Genomic DNA, 26,687 nt, shown 5'->3' with positions numbered 1-26,687 from the left:
AGGTATTAGAAATGATGAAGTAGATCTACAGTTATCTATGTAAAAAGTTATTTACCATATCAATATAAAAATCATAGTTATTTTTTAAAAGATTACAAAAGCAGACTATAAATTAATCCCTTTTTTTTTTACATCATATGTTTAGAAGTGTAGGAAGAAAACATACCACGATGTTAACAGCAGTTTTCTTTGTGTGGATTTATACATGAGATGGTCTTTACTTTCAACTTTCTGTCTTGCATATTGTCTGAGGTGGTTTTCTAAATTATTAATTATGGTTTTTATAGTTAGTGTGTATAATTTTGCAGGTGGAAAAAATATTTTTAAAATCAAATTTGAAAACGTAAAAGAACCTTGAAGCAATTAAATGCTATTTAAGCATGGAAAAAAAAGTTTGCACAACGCACTCTAATTGTTACCAGCGCTCTAACTTGTTTTTTGCCTGTACTGAAATACTGTTAACACTTGATATGACACATTCTCCCACCCCACAGCTTCTTGTTCCCTTTATTCTTCATTTGTTTCCCTCCACCCCCTTTGAGCTGAAATGGCAGACCTGTCTTATTCCCAGTGTGTACACTCTGAATGTGGGTACAATTTGAGGTGGAACATATACGTCACTGTCGTTCTTCTGACATTGAGCCTTACCTTGATCAGTAAGTTAGAATGAATCTTCAGTGTGTTTCACTAAGTTCTATTTAATTAAACACCTATCTTGAGTAATACAGACTTAATTAAGCTATTAAGGATACCCATGTTTCACCCTACTCTTTGCATTCTAGAATGCCAGGAATCAGAACAAGATTATTTTTTTTCAAAGGTAGAGAAATGTGACTCAGATTTCACTTTGACCCGTAATGCTCTAATGTCATTACTTAGGCTCAACTGAAAGGCTACATTTTTTTAAAAGGATCCTGACCAATTGCCAGATATTTTGTATCTGCATTTAGTATTGCTGGTTTAAATCTTGTTGAATCTTGACTGGACTGGTTGAAATGGTAGAGTTTTGGTTTCAACATCTGAGAAAATGAAGGAGAAGAATCACAAAGAGTAGGCAGAGAGGCAAAAGTTTTGAACAAACCCACATACCAAGTAGTCTACTAATTGTGATATAAGTGAATATAGGAAACTGGCTTCTCCCTAGAATAATTATTACAAGATTTGCACAATTCCAGGAACACTTAAGCAGGGTCCTGTTGAGCAGGCTTTCAAAGGCTTTGTTATCATCAGCCTCAGCAGATGGGTTAAAGGTGGTGTTTCTTCTATTACACGTTTCATATTGAGAACGTATGACCATGAGTGCCTTACAAGGTTAGTCTCAGGATCTTCGTAAGTCACAGGTGGTGTTGGGCCACAGACATACTTCCATATTCTTTACTATTTTTTTCCTACTAAACATTAGCTTTTGATGATTTTTCTCATTTTCCCTATTGGTTCCTTCTTACCTAACTGCTCTGATATACCCAAATTCCCAATACCAAAAAAAGGGGAAATAAAAATCAGGGAAAGAGTGAAATTAGAGAATTGGAGGGAAAAGAATAGAATCTGGGATCTTTAGGAACCTACGTTACTTTTCTTTTAATTGCTTTGATTTTTTTTTTTTTTTGTCTTTTTTTTAAAGAGGGTCTCACTCTTGTCACCCAGGCTGGTATGCAGTGGCACGATCATAGCTCACTACAGACTCAAACGCCTAGACTCAAGCGATCCTGCTACCTCAGCCTCTTAAAGTGCTGGTATTACAAGCATGAGCCACCATGCCCCAATTTTTTTAATTAAACGTTGACCCAATCAGTATTCTGGATAGAGAGCTATCTCCCAGCACCCTGTAGTTAAGAGGGTGAATTCTGGCTCCAAGCCCGGCTCCACCCCTTGCTCCACGTTGGGCAAGAGACTCAGACTCCTTATGCTCCAGTTTCCTCCTGTGTCAGCTCCTCAGAAATCCATGTCATTAACATATTAGAGTTTTAGGATATGGTAAGTCACGGTGAGTGTTGGCTATTATTAACATCTATTAGTATTTCTGTAATAATGAGCTATGTAGGTTGGATGTTCCCAAATTTTGAGGAAGAAGTAGACTATCTCTCCCGTCTTTTGACTGTGTCCAGCTCAGTCTCTGACATCTCCTCAGAGAAGGTAATCTGGCAGGAGAATGCCACCTGCCTGTGGTGCTAGACTACGGTAAGGAGTTGTCCAGACCACCAGACTTCTTCCCAAGAGAGCTCATCAAGAGCCCTGGAGTGCCCCGCCCACAGCCCACCTGCATTTTCTCCGTGAAATATCTACTTGAAGACAGGCAGCTCATACCTGTAATCCCAGCACTTTGGGAGGCTGAGGCAGGAGGATCACTTGAGTCCAGAAGTTTGAGACCAGCCTGGATTACGTAGTGAGACCCCATCTCTACAAAAAAATTTAAAAATTAGCCAGGCATTTTGCACATGCCTGTGGTCCCAGCTATTCAGGAAGCTGAGGCAGGAGGAGGATTGTTTGATCCCAGGAAGTCAAGGCTACAGTGAGCTGTGATCACACCACTGCATTCTAGCCTGGGTGACAGAGCAAGACCCTGTCTCAAAAGGAAAAAAAAAAACCAATACAAGGGGAGCAAGGTGAGAAGTATGTGGTGGGGACAGGGAAAGAGAATAAATAAGACTTGTCAAGAAATATGACAAGAGCTATCAGTAAAACACAGAGAGTTGACTCTTCGGGCAGCTGGTGTGCAATGTAGTCTGTCAGCAGCAGGTCACTGGCTCAGCCGCAGCAGTGGTGGTCCAGGTTAGAACAGCGGCTTCTCATCTCCTCCCCTCCCACTCCTTGCGAGTTTCTGAACACTCTTTGCCCCACGGTGCTGGTATTTACTGACTCCCACCTCTGCTTTCCTTGCAGCTGACCCTCTGGTGGGCAGCATCGCCACACAGTACATGACCAACAGAGCAGAGCACGACCGGATGGCCAGACAGTGGACCAAGCGGTACGCCACATAGGGGCCTGCTGCCTGCCGCCCCCGCGGGACCTGTGCAAGCACATTCACCAAGTGCATCGGTAGCCCTGCCCACCCCTCCAGACCTCGGTTCTTATTTTCCTATTTTTATTAAATTTGGAACCATTTTGTGATGGTATGTTGTCCATCTTCCCATCCCACTTCTTCCTGCCCCACTTCCTCTCTCCCACACTCTCTTTCTTCTCTCATTTTATTCCCTTGTTGATTTCTGTTAACTTGAAAGATTTGGGATTTTTTTCCCACCTCATCATAGATGGGAACTTTTGTTTTCAGTGCAAACAATGTTGGAGCTGTAATAGTAAGAGCTTTCTTACAAAGCTTTGTATTACTGTGTGGTTTTGTTTTTTTTGTTGTTGTTTATTTGATTTTGGGTTTTTTTCCTTTTGTGTGATCTTTGGGAAAACACATTCAGAATTATATCTCGTTTCTACTTAAATGTAGTGCTTAGGGTTAATTTTTTGTACTGAAGTCTTTATTGGTGGGTGCATGCTACTGGGAACAAGTTTTTGTACAAAAGCTTCAATCAGAATCACTGTGCATTACTGAGACTCTGTTTATCACTAGCCTTCTGTCCCTCACGCAGAAGACTGTTGGATTGAACAAAATAATATGTATTTTGATTTACTTAAAGTGCTTGTAAATTTCTTAGGGACCTGCCACTTTTGACTGTGGATCAGTTGATGTACACTTGTATTATTAAAGCACTCAATAAATCACTGTGGCTGATAAATGCACTTCTGGTAACCCGACATTTGCTTTGTGTCCTGGTGACCGCTGTAGCCCTACGTGCAGTGAGGCTTGTCTAATTCAATTACAGGTTCAAGTGTATTTTTCATCTCAAAGCTCTAATATTTCTTTGTAGTTGAGTTGCTTAGCATGTGGAATTTCTCCAGCTGTCAGTAGCCTGATGATTTTATGGTTGTTATAGTAGATTGATATTATTTTACATATTGACTGGACATTCTTTCTGTTACAACCTTCTTTATCAATAATTAAAATATGTAACTCCAAAAATAGCCTTCTTGTGAAAGTGAAGTCTGAGCTAATCGTTGTGTTCAGCCACTTTCAACTTTATTACTCTCAAAATTGTTACAGTGATTGCCCTCAAGCTTTGTTTTGTTCTTTTTTTTTTTTTTCCTCCATGATTTTAGCGAAAGAAGTAAACTCATCTGTATTGGTCACGGTCAGCTCATTCAATGACCGGTGTCCTCTGGGTCTGGCTTCACCTTCAGGCTATTTTCGTGTGCAGCTATAGGAGGCAGAGGAAACATGTGGGCGGAGTAGTTTCTAAACTTGCTGATTGATAATTCAGGGTTATTTGTGTAACAAAGCGTGGTGGAAACTCCTACTCCTGCTCCACCAAATACAGTTACAGACCCTACCTTACGCTTGCTCTCATTTAAGGAACCATTAACACCTTCACTGCTGAATAGTAGGATTTATAAACATAAGTCATCCACCTCTAAATATTTTAACATTTAAAATGCCTGATTCAAAAGATAGTTTTTGTTGTTTTTAACTAGTTAAAAATAAATCCTAAGAAAATACATTTAAATATTGCAAATGCCACTTTTAAACCCAAGTACCTGAGAATATTTTTTGTCTTTTTAATAACGATTTTACCATTCATTTTATTTAAAAATATTTCTCAGCATAGCAGGACACTGTATGGTCTCTGATGCACTACTCAACCCTCTAGTTGTAGCAAAAGGAGCCAGAGACAGTACATAAATGCATTGGGCAGAGCTATATTCCAGTGAAACTTTATTTACCACTATCGGCATGGGATTTGGCCCATTGGTTATAGTTGGCCAATCCCTGATACAGACCACCATAGACTGGGGGCTGGATGAGAAACAAATAACTATGTGTCATTTTTTTCTTTAACATAAAATAAATTCAATATAGTACAACACTAATTTTTGGAAAGTTGCTCAGAATGTTTAATTGCCTACAGAGTTTCTTACCACAAAGTTTTTTATTTTTACTTGAATACTTTAGATTTAAAAATTCAGCACTAAAAGCATTGAACCATGGAAAATAAAATTTTATTAAACTGCTTTTTTCCCCTACTTTTGGCTGATTAAACCAAACCCATAATACTAATACTTTTAAGGGCAATCTTTATAGGCAATTTTTAAATTAATTTTTTTTTTCTGTAACAATGGGGTCTCACTATGTTGCCCAGGCTGGTCTCAAACTCCTGACCTCAAGTGATCCTCTTACCACAGCCTCCAAAATTGTTAGGATTATATAGGCTTGAGCCACCGTAGCCAGCCAACACGCATTTTAAATAATAAATATATTACATTCCACATTTCACATCTACTTGTATATCAGACCTTTTTTTTTTTTTTTTTTTTTTTTTGAGACGGAGTCTCGCTCTGTCACCAGGCTGGAGTGCAGTGGCACCATCTCGGCTCACTGAAAGCTCTGCCTCCCGGGTTCACGCCATTCTCCTGCCTCAGCCTCCGAGTAGCTGGGACTACAGGCGCCCCCTACCTCGCCCAACTAATTTTTTGTATTTTTAGTAGAGACGGGGTTTCACCATGTTAGCCAGGATGGTCTCGATCTCCTGACCTCGTGATCCGCCCGCCTCGACCTCCCAAAGTGCTGGGATTACAGGCGTGAGCCACCGCGCCCGGCGACATCAGACCGTTTTAAAATGTGTTATTATGCCAGACTTGGTGGCTCACACCTGTAATCCTCGCACTTTGGGACGCCAAGGTGGAGATCGCTTGAGCCCAGGAGTTCAAGACCAGCCTAAGCAACATGGCAAAACCCCATCTCTGCAAAAACATACAAAAATGAACTGGGCATGGTGGTGCGCGCCTGTAGTCCCCGCCACTCGGGAGGCTGAGGTCGGAGGATCACCTGAACCAACGAAGTCGAGGCTGCAGTAAGCCATAATTGTGCCAGTGCACCCCAGCCTGAACAACAGAGCAAGACCCGTCTCAAAAACAAAACAAAATTTGTGATATTTAGGAACCAAAGATTACAACAACTCTAGTAGAAATTCTAGTCACTGACCTGTTTGTTTTCCTGTGACCCATTTTTAGGTTTAGTGCCAATCTGTGATATGAAGAGGCTGTAAAACTTCTCTCCCCAGCTTTATGAATTATTAATACTTCATGACAAATGTACACAGCCCTCAAAATGTAAAAACTAGAGAAACTCCAGAGAAGCCAACAAATGTAGTAGAGCTTAAGTCTAGATTTCAAATAACATGGTAATTTTACTTGAAATCTATAATCACAGCAGGCAATACAATTTCAATAAATTTTTTAAAATGCATGTAAAATAAGATTTAAGAGTAATTTGACACTCAGTAAACAAAATTGTTTAAAAATACAGGGATAACATTTCTAAAAGTTAGGAATTATTTTGTACCATAATAATACTAAACTTTTCACACTACTTACTGCCAGGTATAGTATTTGTAGCTATGTTAGATGAAGTGTTGGCAGATCCTTGACGGAGGCAAGACCATTGGTTATTGAGGAAATGGTTTGAGATTATATTTGTTGATCTTAAATCATTCAAAAGGTTGTGTCCTTAATTTGTAATCAAGCTGCAAATAAGTGGAACATTGTTTATCTGTTCTACATGAATCCACTGATGATAGCAATTGCAGAAGTAGTCAGTCTTGTCTTCTTATTCCAAGATTAGGAAGTAAACGTGGAAGTTCATCATGTAAACTTATTTAGGAATTAAAAAGAAAGGAAATAATATGTATTCAGAATGTACTATAGCAGGCTATCATAAGTCATCTAATAAAAGCTCAGCCTACCCCTTAAGGGTGTAGGTGGCCCTCAGTCAGAAAAAGCTAACCAGGTGCCAAAGCAAGATTGCCATTCAAGCATGTGACACCAGAGCCCTTGCTGTCAACTGCAAAACCACATACACCTTTCCTTTGACTATGAGGGCATACCATAAAAATGAATTGGTGTAATTCAGTCTTAGAGTCAAGGAGGAGTCTAATTCTTGAGTGGTGGGGTTTTGCCATCTTCAAAAAATGGGAAAAAAATGTTGAAGAAAATGGGGACTTGCTATTAGATGGGAGACCAAACAGGAGGGACCGGCATTCTAATCTTAGAGGTACTGCATGCAGATTTGACCGGCCATGGGGAAACGGGTCACTTGGAAAACCCCTGAACTTCTGTACTACAATAAAAGGGGTGTTAATTATTGTCAGGCAGGGCAACTTTTTAATGTATTTTTAAAAAGAGAGGCCTTCATACTTAATAATGAAAACAGTTGAAATGATACCCAAAAAGCCCAACCAGAGTATCCTGACCACCTGCATTTTATTGCAAGGTGGCTTTATAACTGTCAGAATGTCCCTACTGTACAGGACACTTTCATATGTGGACCAGGACTGCGAGCTGAATGAGCACACCCTGTACCTGAGCTAGTCCTACACTAGTCCTCAGAGGCAATGAAGAGCTGCCCTAGTTATAGTCTGAACCCTAACGTTTTAAGCTACAGCAGATCTGGAATCTTTGGGAGTTGAGACCATCAAGGAGTTAGAGTAGCTTGGCCTCTGTGGACCTTCCACGGTAGCCTTGCGTTTCCCCACATCCATGCTGCCGCCTTGGGAGCCAACTGGAACATTCATTCTCTGCTAAGTAGAAGGAATGTTCACATTCCTTTCACTCTCGCCTTCCACCAGGAGCACTGGTAATGTGGGTTAAGGTTATCTTAAAATAGAACGTCTTATGTCTCAGGAACCCCTTGGTTCTGGACAAACCAAGACTGTAGGTCACATGAGCTTTTGTGCTCAGAGTTCCAAGGGAAGATCACAGGCAATGCCTAGGACCAGTTTTTCCCATAGAAATGTTTTACTTAAGGATCATTGATGCACAATGATCCCTTTAGAAGAGAAGTGCACTCTACTATCTGAGAAACCCTGCCCCTCTCTCCGGCTTCCACACCTAGGCCCCTTCATTCATTTCCTGCTTCTGAAGGCCTCTGAGGGATTTAAACCAACTGCAGCCTTTCTTCACATCTCTGAACGCGGCTTAAGGTATGTGTGTCTTTCTGTGAGGGAACAGGAGTAGTCTGAAGACATAAGCTTTTTGAGAGGATTTCTTAAAAGGAACGTGTGTGAATTTTTAAACATGGGACCCACACAGGAAAATGGAGGAGATGTGGTAACTACTGATCTGTCTGATGTGTTTATAAATCCGTACAGTCAAAGTGGGGGCCAACCCCAGTTAATCCAGAATGCCCAGTGTCAGAGTTTTCACTTCTGGTGCGGAAGGAAACCTTACCCACTAACCTTGGCAACCTTTGGAGCCGTGTGACTCCCAGTCCCCCTCTCACAGCATCCCCTCCTTCCCCGCAACATGACCCTCATCCGTCTTTTTAAAAATTAGATAGGAGGTTAGAGTTCAGGATGACAATCACATCCTGGTTTATAGGAAATTGAGGCCTCCTGAGAAATCATGTCAAGCTATGCAAGAGAAAAGTAGCAGATGCTTTACAATTGGTGCCTCTGAGCACACTGAGAAACACCAACCAAGATTCTTGTACTTAATCCATAGTTGTACAAAGGGGCAGTGCGAGGTCACGCTCTGCTGGTGAGCCTGCCGCTGTGCCAAAATTGCCTAGAAGTAAGATGATCACATTCGTCACTGTCTGTTCAATCTCCAACTTGAAACTACTGACGAACAGGTAAATACGTGACGACGATGGCCGCCACCATGAACTTTGACAATTTTAGTCCCTGTCCTTTAGACCAACAACTGACTTTATGCTCACCACCAAACAGCTCTCAAGTACTGTGATTTGAAAATCAAAGCAGTGGATGGTCAGTTATTAGAAACCTCTGATGAGAAACTCCAGAAGCCATTATTAATTCCCCAGAGACTCCATTCACTTTAAGCAATCTATGAGGAAATTATGTTAAATTCCAGCATGACTGTGCATTTTTACTTAAATGTAAAACATATGCCTGTGTTAAAGAATCCCCAAATTCCCATGTGTTCTTAATGGGTGTAGTAAAATACTAGGGTGTACTTGTCAGTCCGGATTTGGGCTGCTGGATTTGGGGGCAATGGTAATGTTTAGTTATTGCTTGGATTTTTTTTTTTACAGATTTATGGGGTTACAAGTAAATTTCTGTTACATGGATAGCTTACAATTTTTTAATAATCAAATGGGAGAGCGGAAAAAATAGGTTTATATAAAAATTGTTTTTTAATATAACAATGAAATTTTTATAAAGTGGGTATTTTTAAAGTACGTTTACATAAAGATACTACCTTGCTAGGTACTACAAAATAATCTGGAGACTGTATGTATTAAACCCCCAATATGTTTGTAAGCAATTTGCACTTCATCTGTTTTGTGGATTAAGAGGTCACAGGGTAAATTGCTGGGTCCGCACGGTCAAGGGAGAATCAGAAATGGGCTATCGTTAAGAAGAATAGAAATTTTGTCAGAGTGGTATTATTATTATTTATGGCAAGAGATTGAGAGTGTATCCTCTATTTAGGGAAGATGAATGGGGAACTATAATTCTTTCTGAGGCAGAGTCTATAAATTATCCCTAATATCCATTCTCCTTTTCTTCCTTTTATTATAAATGGAACTATTGGAGTTGCAGCGGGGCATGTGGCCACCCCACTAGAAACTAAATTCCCCAACCTCCATGTGATAGGTTGATTACAAACAATGGTCCCAGTCCTTCCCAATGTCTACATCTTTTGCAGCTTCTTTCATGAAAAGGTGGACTCTTTGTTCCCCACTTGACTGGCCTCATGATTTGCTTTGACCAGGAGACTCTGGAAGTTATCTTGTGCCAGTTTCCAGCCTTGGCCTCCAGAAGTCTTACACGCTTCCCCACTTTCTTGGATTCCTTTCATGCCTTGAGAGTAAACCCCAGGCTAGCCTGCCAGAAGGTGAGAGATCATGTGGAGAAGAACTGAGACGATCCTAGACCAACCAATCCCCCCGTACATGCAGGAACCCAGCCAAGATCAGAGCCACCTACCCCATGTGTGTCTGATAGCAGATGCTGCATCAGCCCGACCAAGACCAGATAAACTGTCCACCTGATCCTTACATTTGTGAGCAATAGTAGAAGGTATTGATTTAAGCCAGTAAGCCAGTGGTTTGTTACGCAGCAATAACTAACACATTTCATTAAGCTAGGCATAGCTGTGGAACAAAATTCTGGTCAAAAGAAGTGAACCGAAGTGACGGGAGCACATTGGCAGATCTCATCCTGTAAAATGAAGCAGCACACCCTTCACTCCCTCTTTATTCTTTCCTGTGATGTGGAATGTAGGTGTGGTGCTGGTGAGCCCATTGGGACCTTGTCAACAAGGGCATGAATATGGAGCAGCAAGACTAAAGTTGTTCAGTTTTGAACCTGTTGAGATTTCAGTACCTTGAATACATCCAAGTAGAAGTGTTGGGTCACTGGATATACTAGCCTCCTATTCAGGAGAGCACAGTCCAGCATGGTAGCTATGACACTGGAAATCATCAGAGTATAAAGGGGAATGCAATTATGAGAGACAATGAGATTACTTGGGGAGATTAAGTGTAGAATGAGAAGACAAGACCAGAACCAAGCCTTGCAGGTGAATCACATGGCTTGCCATCTGTCCTGCCCAAAATGTCCTGAGATGACATGTTAAAACATTTTTAAGTGTGCTTATTTTAAAAATAATATACCTGCACTTTGGAAGGCTGAGGCGAGTGAATCACCTGAGGTCAGAAGTTCAAGACCAGCCTGGGCAATATGGTGAAACCCCATCTCTACTAAAAATAAAAAAATTAACCAGTGGTGGTGGGTGCACACCTGTAATCCCAGCTACTCGGGAGGCTGAGGCAGGAGAATCATTTGAATCTGGGAGGCAGAGGTTGCAGTAAGCCAAGATCGTACCACTGCACTCCAGCCTGGGCAACACAGTGAGACTCTGTCTCAAATAATAATAATGATAAACCTATACTATTTTTTTTTCACTGACTATATTTATATTTGAATGTTAATATCCAACATATATAAAGACCTTCAACATGGTAATAAGATACAGGTAGTTGATCTAATATAGAAAAAGGTAATGAATATGATTAGGTAAACCTATACTATTAATGAAAAAAATACCATCAATAGATGAAGTATTCTGAGGAATTATGGGAAGATAAAGCAACTGGAATTATTGATGAAGTCAATAGCGGAAGTGTATGCAAAGTAAAATTCATGATGGAAAACTGCAGCGGTAAGAGCCATGCCAGAGTTAAACTAACTTCCTGCTGCTGAAATGCAGGCCCTGGAGCTGCTGCCCTGGGCTACAAGATGGTGGAGCTGCGAGGTGGCGGGAGCCTGGGCCCCTGAGACCAGAGCACCAAAGTGCCTTGTTCATGCCACCCAGACCCCAGACCTTCCTGTGAAGTCTGTTTTTATCTTCTTTAACCTACCGCTGTGTTGGAGTTTCGGATGTGTGCAGCTGATCTGAGCCTAACAAATGCACACGCCAACTTCACCATGGTGGCCTTTGAGGGAGGGAGGAAACAATACTAGGTAGGCACATAGAAAATATTTCAATTTTATCTCTGATATTTTTATAAAGATGCAGCCAATAAATACGACAAATACACAGATGTGTATTATGGTATTATCTTTACTTCTCTATGTGTAAATTTTTTTCCAAATTAAAGTGTTTTAAGGTGAAAAAAACATGATAACTAAGGCTTACCTAAGGGAGGATAGAGTTTCGTTTCTGTATGATACATTTTGGTAAATTTAAATTTTTAGAAGTGAATGTGCATTACTTGTGTAATCAGAAGAAAAATAAAAACAGAGCAAAAAGGTAAAATTTGGAATGGTGGAAGCAGCCTGGGTAGAAAATTGTTTCAGTAAGAATTGTTTTGAAAGGAGATGGACTGGGCCGGGCACGGTGGCTCAGGCCTGTAATCCCAGCACTTTAGGAGGCCAAGGCGGGTGGATCACGAGGTCAGGAATTTGAGAACAGCCTGACCAACATGGTGAAACCCCGTCTCTACTAAAAATACAAAAATTAACCCGGTGTGGTGGCGGGCACCTGTAATCCCAGCTACTCAGGAAGCTGAGGCAGGAGACTCACTTGAACCCAGGAGGCGGAGGTTGCAGTGAGCCGAGACCACGTCACTGCACTCCACCCTGGGCGACACAGCAAGACTCCGTCTCAAAAAAATAAATAAACAAAATAAAAGGAGATGGACTGGGGTGGTAGTTTGAGAGAGAGATTTGATCAAGGGAGGAGCTTTAAAAATGGAAGCCGCTAGAGCCTGCTTACGATGATAAAAATGACCTAAAAGAGAAAGAAGGGATGGGAATGTCCACTTGCTGCTCAGATCATTGACATCACCTGGGAGCTTGTGAGAAATGCAGAATCTTGGGCCCCTGGCCCAGACTTGCTGAATCAGACTCTGCATTTTAGCAAACTCCCCAGGCAATTCACACACACATTACAGTTGGAGCACAAAGCGGGGGCACACTGGGGGGCACAAGCCTTTTGGTAGGAAGGGCAACTTTTCTGTCATCACGGGAAGGAAGATCCTGTGGGCTCGTGTAGATGCAGGGAGATTTGGTGGTTTGGAAATGGAAAGATGAGAGAGTCACCCTAAGAGTTTCTATTTTCTGAATAAAGAATAAAGCAAGATCACCTTCTAGGAGGCAGGAAGGGAATGTGGGAGGTTGAGAAGAAAGTAAGAAATAGTCATCTCAGGAAGGGAAGAGTAACCTTATAGAAACATGGTAGGATTGCCAGCCAAGGTTGAGTGTCCACGAGGAGTGTGAGCTCATGAGCTTAAAGAAATTAAAACTAGTCAGCCAAGTTGTGTAGCTTTGTCCAGCCACATTCAGCACACAAGCAAGAGAAGGCAGACAGCCAGATAAGAGAATTAAGAAACTGAATTAATGAAGGAACTTACAAGGAACTGATTAAGTGATGGATCCTGAAATCCATCCTGGTCATGAGTGTTCAAAGGCAAGAGGAGGATGGAAGGTAGTACTTACAGATAAAATAGTGGGCTGTCTGGTATTAATACATTTCACTGTATGATTAGACTTTAAGGGTTCGTTATTGACAACATAGTCAAGTTACTATAACTGGAGCAGATCTCCTGCCATTCTGAGTAGAAGAATTACTCTCCACATAGCTCAGGTTTTGAAAACTACTGAGTTTATGCAATTTAGATATATGTGCCACTGTATTTCTCCACGAATATTGAAAATTGACGAAATCCTGTAGTCTGAATTATCAGTAAAGGCAATACGGGGTGTCCTGAGAAGGGAAGAGAAGAATCACTAGCATGCTGGCCCGTGCCAGGATCTTTACATCCATTTCCTTCTCTAATCCCCAGGATAAACCCTGTAAGAGAGGCATAATCACCCCCCAGTTTATAAGTGAGGAAAATGCCACAACGAGGTTAAGTAACTTGCCCAAGATTACCCGGCTAGGAAGAGTGACCCTGTCAGGATTTCAGCCCTCTAGGTTCCAGACCCTTCCTTATACCTTCCCATCTCTCTGTAAAAGATCCCCTTAGTTGTGATCACATGTACAAACAGGTGCACGTGGGCCAGCACACACATTCCACAGTTCTGGCCACATTTTGTTTGGCTAACAAAGTAACAAGACACCCTGTACAGTACATTCTTGGGCGGTGATGTGACTTGCAGAAGACGGAGGTTCTCAAGCATGTGGTAGCATTTCTTATCTGTAGATTTTTAAATGTTGCCCTTCCAATGGGGGAAAAATTCTTTTAGTACTACTAATGTAGAAGGCTTGAGATTTTAGAAAGCTGTGAAAATTGTGTGCCTTTGGGCAATAGAAATAGATCTCTGTGGCAGAATAAAAAAGGGTAATCTACTGGAACAAGATAATGTATGTGTATGGTTATTATCACCACCATCATCACAGTGACTACCCCTGCTGAATACGTACCCAGTAAATATTCAGTATAAAGCATGGAACACGTGGTGTGTATGTATACAAACACAGGTTGTGTGTGTGTGTGTATGTGTGTACAAACACGTAATTTCATTTAATGCTTTCTGTAATCCCCTGAGGTGTGTATTATCCCTATCACATAAATATGGAAACTAAAACTCAGAGATTTTAATAGATCCAAGCTTGTGTAGCTGCTAAGTGGCAGAGCTGGGTCTCAAACCCGGGTCTGTGTGGCTGTAAAGCCCCATGTGCTCAGGCACAGTGCTGTACCACCCCCCAGTCCGAGTAAACTCGGTGTATATGATTGTGGATTTACTAACAGATGAAGTAGGAAATTACTGAGTTTATGCAGCCAAAACCCTTGAACCTAAGGAACGTTCAGCATTGTGTCAAATGGACCCCAGGCAAAGCAAAATATTGCATGCCAGCTCCACTGGGTATAATGGCCCCTATTTCCCTATCAAGGGAAAAACAGAGCAGGAGGAAGTTACAGCAATCCTTACAGACCAGGGTGTTTGGAAGAAGGCAACACGAATCAGTCCCAGAAAAGCGCCGAGTCGCCTCTGCCCTGCAGGAGCCAGCCGTGGTCAGCTCTGTGTCTTCTCTTCCTTCTGGCAGTGGGTTTGTTTCTCCGTTTTTCTTTTCTTTTTTTTCCCCAATCCCCACGGAAAGATTTCCAGTCATTTTATAGCTGAATTCAGTGGAAAAATAATGTTTATTCACTTCACAGCCAATTTGGACAGAGCACATTTCTATTCCATAAAATAAGGCATTGATACATTTATGATTCAGAATCACAGGCACATTCCTTGCGTACAGTTGTGTTTCAGGCTGGATAAAATTAAAATGTCACTTTCTTTTTTCTTTCCTGTGGATTCACTTGAGTTGCTCTCATTAGACAGAACTGGCACTCTTGGGAGAAATGCCAGGCTTCAGAATGAAGGCCTGGTAAATCTAACCTCATCAAGTTGCAGTAGCCCGAAAACAAGACATGAGGTGAACGTCGGCATTAAGTGCACTTCTCTCTCTCTCTCTCTCTCTGTCTCTCTCTGTCTCTCTCACACACACACACACACACACACACACACACACACACAATCTGCCTTCCTTTCTGCCACTTTACTGAATCCACTCACGGATCGCCAATCATCAGAGCCAGCAGCAGCTTCTAGAAGCTGATCTTCAGGCCTCCATAGCAGCCCATGCTGTTAACCCTCCTTCCTGAACTTCTTTTCTCCCTGGGCTCTGGTTCGAATCTCACGTGCCCCAAAGGTGACCTTCCACACTTCTGAATATCTCTGATCCCCGGTTTTCTGTCCTGTGTCCTCTCTCCTTCTCTCTTCCTTGGTGATCTCAGGCACTCAATATGCATTTATTGCATCCCTAGACCAGGTACAGTTGCAGAAGAACCGCAAAGATAAAGATGAAGCTTATCCTGTAAGGAACCAAATCTGCCTGATACTATGTATTGTTCCCTTAAGCGGAAGGAAATCCAGCACATTTCCCATCCCAAAAGGATGCACGGACAAGAGAGCATGAGCTTTGGAATCTGACGAGCGGGGATTGAGGCCAATTCCATAACCTCTCACCCCTGGGTTCCTTTCTACAGACTGGAAATGAAGACACCCCTCTATGACGTTATATTTTATTCTGTCAAATAGTAGGTGCTGAGTAAATGTTATTGTCTACCCCTCTCCTTTCCCAAATTCTTATTCTGACAAGATTTATTGATCCCCTCGTATGGGCAGCCAGACTCTCCTTCATGAGCCAGTGGGCATGGCTGCAGCTGCCTACCCTATTCTTACCCTGTATTCTTCACCCGGAATACTTTTAAAAGGCTAAAATTTAATTAAAAGAGGAAGAGAAAGAAAATGAGTTAAGTAGGGGGCAGGATAGAAACACTGGATCCGTGGAGACTGAGGAGTTGTTCCCAGAAGTGATATCATTCTGGTGAAATTTGTTTCAGATATTTCACTGGTGCCTGTGTTAAAGCTGCTCCTCCACCTTCACGGCTCTAGAAGGATACACAAAACAGAGGAATCGTGTGCCTACAGACAGGGGATTTGGGGTATTGTGAGTTAGAACTGGGAAGAAAACTTTTTACCGCATACCTTTTAGCATGGTGTGAACTTGAACCACGTGCAACTACTGTATTTTCAAAAAATAAAAGCAACCAACCGAAAAACAACACAGTTATCTTTAGCAAACAGTTTGAGGACAATTGGAAGCACCATCTTGATGCTAAGCACTCCCGTCTCTTTTAATAAGAATAAACCAAAATTAGCTCAGAAAGATCCTGATCACCAAGAGTCTGCCGACACCCAGGTGTGTCACCACCCACAAGACAGAACCCAGGTGCGGTGCAAACCTCATCTTTAATCTGCTGTGGGAAGCTCTATCCAGCTGCCGCACCACAGGCTTCGCTTCACTGATGTGAGAGTGGGAATCAGGGATCAGGTTCCAGCCTGGGCCCTGGTGCTGTCTGGCCTTCACCTCTCTGGGCCTCACTTTTTTCTTTTATGAAATGTGATTTGTAAGGTCACTCTCTGATCCTCTGATCTGTGTACTGTGTCGGTAGAGTAATTAGACCTCATCCTCCCCTCCCAAGCCCTAGTGGACCACAGCCTTTCTCTGTTTCCACTGTATGAAGGCCTGAGATTCTCATGCTAAGAGTGCCTTCTTGACTTTTGATGTAATTTCTAGAAATGCCCCTCAGACCCCATCAAGATTAAATATAGTACATGTTTTCCAAAGGCAGTTTTCAGCTACCGGAGATAGGAAAAAGATTTGGAGTAATACACTGACAAAGAGTTATTTTATTTATTTCTCTTTTGTTTTGTTTTGTTTTTTGAGACAGGGTCTCACTCTGTTGCCCAGGCTGGAGAACAGTGGTACTCACTGTAGCCTCGACATCCCAGGCTCAGGTGATCCTCCCACCTCAGCCAACCAAGTAGCTGGGACTATATGCATGTACCACTACCCCGGGCTAATTTTTGTATTTTTTGCAGAGACAAGGTTTTGCCATGTTGCCCAGGCTGGTCTCAAACTCCTGGGCTCAAGCAGTCCATCCACCTCAGCATCTCAAAGTGCTGGGATTACAGGTGTGAGCCACCGTGGCCGGCCAAAACACTTATTTTAATAGTCATGTTTTTACATTTATTACATTATGTTATTTATGTTTTTAATGTATTTTATGTATTCTGTTTATAATTAACTTCTTTATGTCATGTGATACTGGTTTTCTGTTCATGGTATAGAGTTTTATGGTATTAAGTTTAAAAAAAAAAGAGCTAATGGCAAATGAATAGCATAGGTCTCATATGATTCAAGAGAACAATTACAAAGGTGGTCTAAAAAGTGACTGAGGTTTCAGGAACATTAACTGCTATGGGTTGAGTTGTGTCCCCCAAAGTCCATATGTTGAGTCCTGACTCGTAGTACCTCAGTATGTGAGCTTATTTGGAAACAGGGTTGTTTGCAGAAGTCATTAGTTGAGATGAGGTCACACTGGAGTAGGTACCTACTGGGCAGGACTCCTAATCAATTATGACTGATGTCCTTACAAACGGGAGATCTGGACACAGGTGTGCACACAGGAAGAACACCATGTGAAGACGGGAGTTGTGCTGCCACAGCCGAGGAGCTCCCAGAGCCAGAGGGAGGCCGGCCTGCAACAGACCCTTCGCTAGCACCCACAGAGTGCATGTGGTGCTGTTGACACCTTGATCTCAGACTTCTGGCCCCCAGAACTGGGAGGCAATATATGTAATACATTGAAGTCTCCCAGTTTGTGGCCTTTGTTTACGGCAGCCCTAGAAAATGAATACGTTAATGTAGATGGTTTGCATTGCCCTGGGGAAATGGAACAACGGAAAGATGCACAGGTAAAATAACTTGGGGAAGAAGTTTGGGAATATCTCCAAACCACCAAGTGTTGTGTCAACCTTTGGCACATGTGGCCCCAAGACAGGCTGTTTCTATCCTTGGCTGGAGGAAACGGGTGGCTCAGGGTCTGTCAGGATGCTGCTTCACTCTGGGTTTATTTGATTGGAGGACTGTGCACCTCCAGGGCTGGACTCACTACCTCGACCTAAGGAAGCTTTCTCGGACTCTCCTTTCCAATAAGTAGGGTGTTAGGCTTAAACTGGAGTTCTTCAGAATCTTTTTTACCTCATCCCTAACTTTGCCAGGACCCTGCACCAAGAATTAAACATTTCCTTAAATTCATTTAAATATCAGTGTGCAGGAAGGAGCAGAAAAGAAAAGAAAATCATTTAAGTAAGCTAACCACTGCCATCAATCTATGTGCAATTCGGCAACTGCTATGGTTTAAATGTGTCCCCTCAAAAATGTAGGTGTTGCCAGCCGGGCATGGTGGCTCATGCCTGTAATCCCAGCACTTTGGGAGGCCGAGGCAGGTGGATCACAAGGTCAGGAGATCGAGACCATCCTGGTTAACATGGTGAAACCCCATCTCTACTAAAAAAATACAAAAAAATTAGCCGGGTGTGGTGGTGGGCACCTGTAGTCCCAGCTACTTGGGAGGCTGAGGCAGGAGAATGGCGTGAACCCAGGAGGTAGAACTTGCAGTGAGCTGAGATCGCGCCACTGTACTCCAGCCTGGGGGACAGAGCGAGACTCCATCTCAAAAAAAAAAAAAAGAAAAGAAAAGAAAATTTAGGTGTTGCCAATGGACAGTATTAAGAGGTGGGGTGTTTAACAGATGAATAGTCCATGAGGGCAGCTCCCTTATTAATGGGATGAAGGCCCTTTTGTCTTCTGCCATGTGAGGACACAGCAAGAAGGGCCTTGCCAGACAAATCCTGGGGCCTTGATCTTGGACTTCCCAGCCACCAGAACTGTGAGAAATAAGTTTCTGTTCCTTATAAGTCACCCAGTCTATGGTGTTCTGTTATAGCAGCACAAACAGACTAAGTAACACAGTCTTTTTTCACAATGATAACTGTTAGATGCCATTACCCTCAGTGCTCTCTTCCTCACTCTGCAATACCATTGACAATGTCTTGACTTACAGGGTGATAGAGAGAAGTTAGGAAGTTAGAAAGCCTGGCCTGGGTTCATGCTAGGTGTGTGGCTCTGCACACCCTCCCCACTGCCTGTACTTGGCTTCCTCATTGGTCACCAGCTGATGGCAATGTCTGCATATCTGCCCTTGGTTCTGCAAAGTGTTGCTGTGGCAATCTGTGAAGATTGCTAACATGTAAGGGCTTTGAAATTGTAAAGACAATAAGAGCCATTCACCAAGTATCTGCTGAGGACTTCCTAGGTACGTGACAATGAGGGGAATACAGAAGTGTATAAAAGCCTTTCATTCTTGGAACATTTACTTTACTATATGAAGTAGTTGTCAAAAACAACTACCAAACAAAGATGTACATGTGCTGAACAAAGTAGAGTTGAATTGCATAAAAAAGCTACAGCGTGCAGACAGGGGAGGAGCTGCTGCAGGCTGGAGTGGGGTCAGGGAAGCCTTCCTGGGTCCTTCAGACGTGGAAGCAATGGAAGAGTCTATTTCAGGTAAATAGGCTACTGTGAACAAAGACGCAGGGCTGGGCAAGGCCAGGCGTGTGCTGGAGGCACGAGAATTCCCTGTTAGCGTGAATGGAAGGAAACTAGGTGAAGCCTGGATACCAGGAGGAAGGCTCTGTACGCAACAGTTTTGCGGAAGGCTGGATGGCAGGCAACAGAACCTGCTGGCAGAGGAACCCACTGGGAAAGCACCGAAGATGTTTGGCAAGAGGGGAGATAAAGAGACTAGAAGGGCACTCTGGGCCAGGGCTGATGGAACTGAGGACCAGGGGATCGGGGGCAGGGACAGCCTCTGAGAAAGATGGGACAGACTGGAGGGGAGACCATGGGAAAGTGTGAATAGTGACAACAGGAGGTGGATACAGGAACTTCAATGAGTACCCCTGAAAGTACTCAGAGGAGATGAGGAACATAATACTATTTGTCGCTTACTAAGAGCTCTGTGGGCATTCGCCTATTTAACGTGCACAGCCCCTTATGAGCTACTTACTGCTTTCACCACTGCTTTATTGATACGAAAACTGAGGCTGCCGGGTGCGGTGGCTCACACCTGTAATCCCAGCACTTAGGGAGACCGAGGTGGGCGAATCACGACATCAGGAGATCAAGACCATCCTGGCTAACACGGTGAAACTCCGTCTCTACTAAAAATACAAAAAATTAGCCAGGCGTGGTGGCATGTACCTATAGTCCAAGCTACTTGGGAGGCTGAGGCAGGAAAATCCACCCAGGAGGTGGAGGTTGCAGTGAGCCGAGATCGCGCCACTGCACTCCAGTCTGGGCGACAGAGCGAGACTACGTCTCAAAAACCAAAAAAAAAAAAAAAAAAAAAAGGAAGAAAGAAAACTGAGGCTAAGAAAAGTCAATTAGCTTGCCCAAGATCCTACAGCAGCAAGTCATGGAACTGGAATTCACACCTGAGCCTTCCCACCTAAAAGCCTGTAAAGTTTATTCAGGCACACATTTAATAACCATGTTAAGAGACTCTTTTTTTTTTTTTTAATTTATTTTGAACTTCTTAAATAGATTAGGTTGGTGCAAAAGCAATTGAGGTTTTCACTATTAAAATTAATTAGGTTGGTGCACAAGTAATTGTGGGTTTTGCCATTACTTGTAATGACATCAAAAGTTTCCTTTTTGCCATTTCTTTCAGTGGCAAAAACCGCAATTCCTTTTGCACCAACTTACAATAAAATGCGTAGATCTTAGATGTTGAGATTGGTGAATTTTGACAGTTACAGATACCTGTGTAACCACCACCCAAAGCAAAGTGAAGAACATTTCATTCATTCCAGAAAATTCCTTTATTCTTCTTTCTTATCAGTCCCCGGCTCCCACCCACAAGGAACACGCTCTGGTTTATGTTTCCTTGGATTGACTTACCGACTCCAGATTTCAGACAAATGTAATGTGTGTTCTGTTATCTGGCTTCTTTCACTCTGCTTGTTTTTGGAACTCATCCATGTTGGTTGCATGCATCAGTGATTTGAAGAACTATGAACTTAGGGGTGAGAACCAGATAAGTATGATGTTGATAATATAAGTATCAAGGGGCTGTTCTCATTTGGCTTTCTGAGAACCTGACCTTTATGCTAGTCTACCTGAAACATGTATTTGCCTGAGAGGAAATCAGGACTCGCAGCAGAAGAAACGCTCAGGGAAAGACCAAGGCACACAGGTTTTCCTCACATAATGACTGTGGCATTAACTCTTCAATATAACGGCTCCGGAATCACATTTTGGACAATGGCTTTTTTTTTTTTTTTCAGTACAATATCCTTTTATCCAAAAAGCACACTAAATAAATATGATATTAGAAATGTGATATTTTGACATCCAAGGCAGGCAAAACCACACTCAGAATTTAGTTGACATAACAGTGTCTCGCCGAAGAATATCATATGGAACAGATCTGAACTATGCACCTGTGCACCATGCTTGCACGGACTCAGTGTGCCTTGCAAATGTGAACCCAGCGAGAGAGAGGAGGAGCCAGCACCTTCTGTATCTCTCAGTTTCTTGTACATTTGTGCTATTCCCACACTGCCAGGGACTCTTGTGCTCAGCCTTATTTTTCTCTAGCAATGCTTATCTGCATATAGCTTAAAGCACCATTTGCAGGCAAAATAGTTGTGAGCCCAAAGGTTGAAAATTGGTGAAGTAAACACGAAGAAAAAATGAGCCTTCCAAAGAATGATGCCCTCCCTCAACTACTCTTGCTCCTTTCGTAAGTTCCAAAAACCTTTATTACCTTGCATTTTAGGTACAAACTAGATTCCTCTACCTTTGTGTTGTTGTCTATTACTTGCATTACTTACTTTCATTGCTCAATGGATAAGAGTTTCCTACCGGTGAAAAGTATCTGGGTATCTTGGGTTGGAGGACAAATGCATCGTAACTTTTTTCCATTAAAATTAATGGGAAAAATTTGTTTCATTAAATAACTTTGTCCTTAGCAGCAAGAGTTTCAGGAATGAATTGGGTGGTTAAACAGGGATAGGTGGTATCAGACTTCTGACTTCTAAAAGTGGGATTTTGCACCATGGCAGTTCTCTTGAATTGTTTAAGTCCTTTTGTCACTCCTGTGGCATATCAATGCATAGAGACTTAAGTAAATGCAATGCAAATGGAAAGGAGACCCACCCAGAGGTTAGAAGGAAAGTGGGAGGAGAGAAAGTCTAAGATGCTCAGAAATGGCCATTTCCTCTCACAGTCTTTGGCTTAGAGAAGGAGGGGCAGATCTGGAACTCCGCCTGCGCCTGCGCTGTGACAGCCTGGGTATCAGCTACACTGAAGAAAGCCAGGCAAGGCCAGAATCCGGGCGGTCCAGACACTTAACTTTCGCTCAGATTCCACGTGGAATGGGTTCCTGGCTGGAGGCCAAGGGCCCGACAAGGGTCTGTCTTGGCAGAGGCTGAAGAGTTTCTGCCCCAATTTGTGGGAGTTGAGGTGCGGGCCCCAGGCAGGGACACCTCTGGACTCGGAAGTTTCAAGATCCTAAGTCACACCTGCCACAGACTTCAGAGGACATTTCTTGAGGGATCCAGGGGGAAGGACCTCGCCTCAAGGACCCTGCCTCCTAGGCAAGTCCCCGGAGGCCCCCCGGTGACTCCAAGGGCTCCAGATGCCAAAGCAGAGGGACCATCGAAGGGGAGCACTAGGACTCCCTCAGCAAAGTCCAGACTCGGGGGGCTCTGCAGGACAAGGGACCCTGGATCTTTAACAGTGAAATTAGAGAGAGGCAGGTGGGGCGCCATAAATTCAAAGCAGCTCAAGAAACCAATCCGTCATTTGCCACGCGTAGACCTTCCTTGGATTCTCATTTAAACAAACTATTAAAAAAAAATTCTTAGACAGTTGGGGAAAGATAATGATGTTAAGGAATTGTTGTATTTGGTATGATAACTGCATTGTGTTAAGTTTTTTTTTTTAAAGAATCCTTAGAAATACATTCTGAAACACTTGGCGGATGAAATGATGAAATTCGGGATTTGCTTCAAAATGATCCAATGGGAACAGGTGAAACCTTGCTGGGCATACATTCATATTGCTGAACCTGGGCAAGAGGAACACAAAATTTCATCATATTTTTTTGTCTACTTTTGAATATGTTTGAGGTTTCCCATAATAAATTATTAAGGAAAAGGGAAGGAGGAAGGGAGAAAGCGAAGCAGAAGAGGTTTCATTATGGCTGCAGAGAAGTGAGAAAGCCTGTGAGGGAAGCTGTCTTGCAACCTGGAAAGCTGCTTAGGATTCTGGCCACGTCAGAAAGGAAGGGCTTTTAGGAAGAAGACAGAGCTCAGCAAAAGCCTGGGGACACATCCTAGGGCATAGCAGGTGGAGGTGGAGGATATGGCTGGTAAGGATGGGAAGTAACTTAGCCCTGTTGTGAAGAGCTCTGGGCCAGCTGGGTTCCGCGAGCCACCTTAGACTATGCGGAGGTTTTGCGCTGGGATTATCCCACAACAGCTGGATGGGCGCAAGCCTCCCTGGGTGTCCTGGGGGGCCAACAGGCCAGCTGAGGCACCGTCCCTGTTCTGTGCCTCTACCAGAATCCATGCAGCAGCTTGGTCTGAATTATCCACATTATTACCTGTGCCTGCTCACCCCACTAGAGTAAAACAGGTGTCACCAAAGAAATAGAGTTACAAGGCATGAAGGAAAATTAGGTACAACTACAAAGGATTCTTTGCATGGAGAGACCTGGGGGACAGGGCTGGAATGGGGGAAAAGGAAAGGACAGGCCATTGATTTTGCTCCTTGACTAAGCAACAGAGCCGAGGGGATTGTGACTGACCACAGGGGTGCACTCGGCCTGGACGCCAGGGTGTGCTGCTAAAACGCCCAAGTGGAAATCTTCTCTCTGGATTACATTTCAAATAAACTCTGATAGGTTGTCCTGTTTTCATTTCTATTCTTTATATATTTAGGATTTATTTAGCACCTGTTTCTAAAAAGAATTTATGGACTCTGCTAATACTAATTTGCAGATTTTATTGGGAAATATTTACGTTCTGAAACCTCAATAAATGTTCCAGCCCTGGGAAATATGCTAATTTGTGGTTCACATTACTATGATATGTTCAAAACTAGCTTAATCGGCTGAGTGCAGTGGCTCACGCCTGTAATCCCAGCACTTTGGGAGGTCGAGGCGGGTGGATCACAAGGTCAGGAGATCGAGACCATCCTGGCTAACACGGTGAAACTCTGTCTCTACTAAAAATACAAAAAAATTTGCCGGGCTTGGTGGCATGCACCTGGAATCCCAGCTACTTGGGAGGCTGAGGAAGGAGAATCACTTGAACCCAGAAAGCGGAGGTTACAGTGAGCCGAGATGGCACCACTGCGCTCCAGCCTGGGTGACAGAGTGAGGCTTCATCTCAAAAAAAAAAAAAAAAGAAAGAAAAAAAAGCTTAATCAAGGAATGTTTTAAATATCAGGATAATAGAGAAAAAGAAGTTCAGGGAGAAATTGTGTTTCCACCTACATTTTACATGGCCTGAAAATCTATGGCTCAAGAACTCAAGATGTCACCAAGAAAATAAGCTTGGGCAATACCTCCCCTACACAGACATGGAAAGGGTCTACTAAGCACAAAAGAGGTAAGTGTAGGAGAAAAAAAATAGAAGGTTCTACTTCACAGAATGATTTTGAGTGTCTACTATAGGAAAGGCATATTCTGCTTTACTCTGATATTCACCAATTTTATGTTTCCTTCTAATATTTGAGAGTGTGACGTTTCCCTTAGCCTTTGACTTAAAGAGGTGGGCACATTGCTTGGCCATCTCTCTGTGGATAGGACCTCCCTAAAAATGACAGCCCCTCGGTGACCTCCCAGCCTCCAGGGCCTGGCAGGGTAACAGCCTCTTAAAAGTTCCGTCCTCTGGGGATTTGAAAGTACCTCCCAGGGCCGGGCGCGGTGGCTCAAGCCTGTAATCCCAGCACTTTGGGAGGCCGAAGCGGGCGGATCACGAGGTCAGGAGATCTAGACCATCCTGGCTAACACGGTGAAACCCTGTCTCTACTAAAAATACAAAAAAATTAGCCGGGCGAGGTGGCGGGCGCCTGTAGTCCCAGCTACTCGGGAGGCTGAGGCAGGAGAATGGCGTGAACCCGGGAGGCGGAGCTTGCAGTGAGCGGAGATTGCACCACTGCCCTCCAGCCCGGGCGACAGGGCGAGACTCCGTCTCAAAAAAAAAAAAAGGAAAAAGGAAAGAAAGAAAGAAAGAGAGGGAGGGAGGGAGAGAGGGAGGGAGGGAGGGAGGGAGGGAGGGAGGGAGGGAGGGAAGGAAGGAAGGAAGGAAGGAAGGAAGGAAGGAAGGAAGGAAGGAAGGAAGGAAGGAAGGAAGGAAGGAAGGAAGGAAGGAAGGAAGGAAGGAAGGAAGGAAGGAAGGAAGGAAGGAAGGAAGGAAGGAAGGAAGGAAGGAAGGAAGGAGAAAATACATCCCAGGCCATATGTAGAAGAGCAGAGTCGTCAGCGGGCTTTGAATTCAGACAAAATTTCATGGCCGACTTGGGTTTAGGGAGGTCATTAAACCTCTAGGAGTTTGTAAGGATTAAATGAGAAAATTGAGGTTAAATATTTAGCCCAGCATCAGGCACGTGGTGAGTGCTGAGTAAACGGGATCTGCTGTTGTTATTATTATTCATTGTTGTTATTGCTGGCATTATTATTTTATGGGCATAACGAATGAGTTGGCAACATCAGTACGAACTCAAGCCAGAATTTGACACGGCCAAAATAAAACCAGAACCGGCGACCCAGCAAAGGAGCTGTTGCTCAACAGGCCTTTAGAGTGCTCTCTCCAGCTGCGGCTGGCCGGCTGCCCGCTCTCCCTGCTCCTCTCAGCTCCCGAGAAAAATGGCTTTTAGATAAAGCGCCTTTGAAGCTGGGAACTCACTGTTGTGCCTAAGCCTAGGGACAGCCCCCAAAGGTGGTTTTTTTCCACTCCTGTTGACGGACAGTCTGCAATATACGTATCAGCCACATTAATCATTTTTCTTTTTGGAGCCTGCTCAAGGAGGGCCTGGTTAGTCTGTGAAGGAATTCCAGAGCGAGTAGGTGGCCTTGCATCTGAGAAAGAAGCAGCTTGTTTCAGGGCCAGACAAGGGAGTGTGCAACTTCCTGGCGAGGCAAAAGGGGGCAGGAGGGATGCAGATTTCTGGTGGGGGGATCTACGTGGAGCAGGCGAAGGGACCCCAGCAAAAGGTCTCATCCCTCCTCTGGTCAGAGTAGACTCCTATGTCCCGCAGAGATAACTCAGCCCCAGAGGACTCCATTGGCAGAGCCCACTTCAAGCTGGTTATTGCTCAGAAAATATTCCAGGGCCCTAAACCCTGAACGGGCTGCCTTTCCTCAGAGCCAGAGGGATCAGCAAAGAGGACCTGCCTTTCTGTTCTTGATTGTTTTAAGAGAGCCACGTGTCCAATAATTAGGTTCTGTGAAAAAGGAGAGAGAGGGGGAGAAGAAGAGAAGCCTAGAACGCAATGTGCTCCCCTTAGCTTGCATAAAATTGTATAAATAAGACTTCTCAAGGAGCAGTTTAGAATAAAAAAAAGAAAAAGGAGTTGTTTGCTCCAGAGTGTGGTGCGGTGAGGCTGAGTAGGAACACGTGGATATAACTATCAACTTTCATGGCCAAACAATCCTTCTGCCATGATTTGACAGCAAATCACCTCCTTACTAGGAAGTGAGT

The 26,687-nt window shown here is 43.3% G+C and overlaps 1 protein-coding gene across 2 annotated transcripts in view; it reads left to right on the top strand.

Moving 5' to 3' along the window:
• The window catches only part of LOC105488915 (ubiquitin conjugating enzyme E2 E2), a 386,674-nt gene extending 382,945 nt beyond the window's left edge, over nucleotides 1-3,729 (top strand). For both annotated transcript variants that reach the window (XM_011753422.2, XM_011753423.2), the window contains exon 6: nucleotides 2,881-3,729. In XM_011753422.2, coding sequence (XP_011751724.1) covers nucleotides 2,881-2,978 — 98 coding nt within the window. In that variant the 3' untranslated portion in view covers nucleotides 2,979-3,729. The remainder of the gene's footprint in view (nucleotides 1-2,880) is intronic.
• The last annotated feature ends 22,958 nt before the right edge of the window (nucleotides 3,730-26,687 follow it).

The sequence above is a fragment of the Macaca nemestrina genome, chromosome 2 (assembly GCF_043159975.1).
Source record: "Macaca nemestrina isolate mMacNem1 chromosome 2, mMacNem.hap1, whole genome shotgun sequence".
NCBI classification, from domain to species: domain Eukaryota; kingdom Metazoa; phylum Chordata; class Mammalia; order Primates; family Cercopithecidae; genus Macaca; species Macaca nemestrina.
The sequence above is the reverse complement of the archived record's forward strand: the minus strand, read 5'-3'. Positions and strand labels throughout refer to the sequence as shown.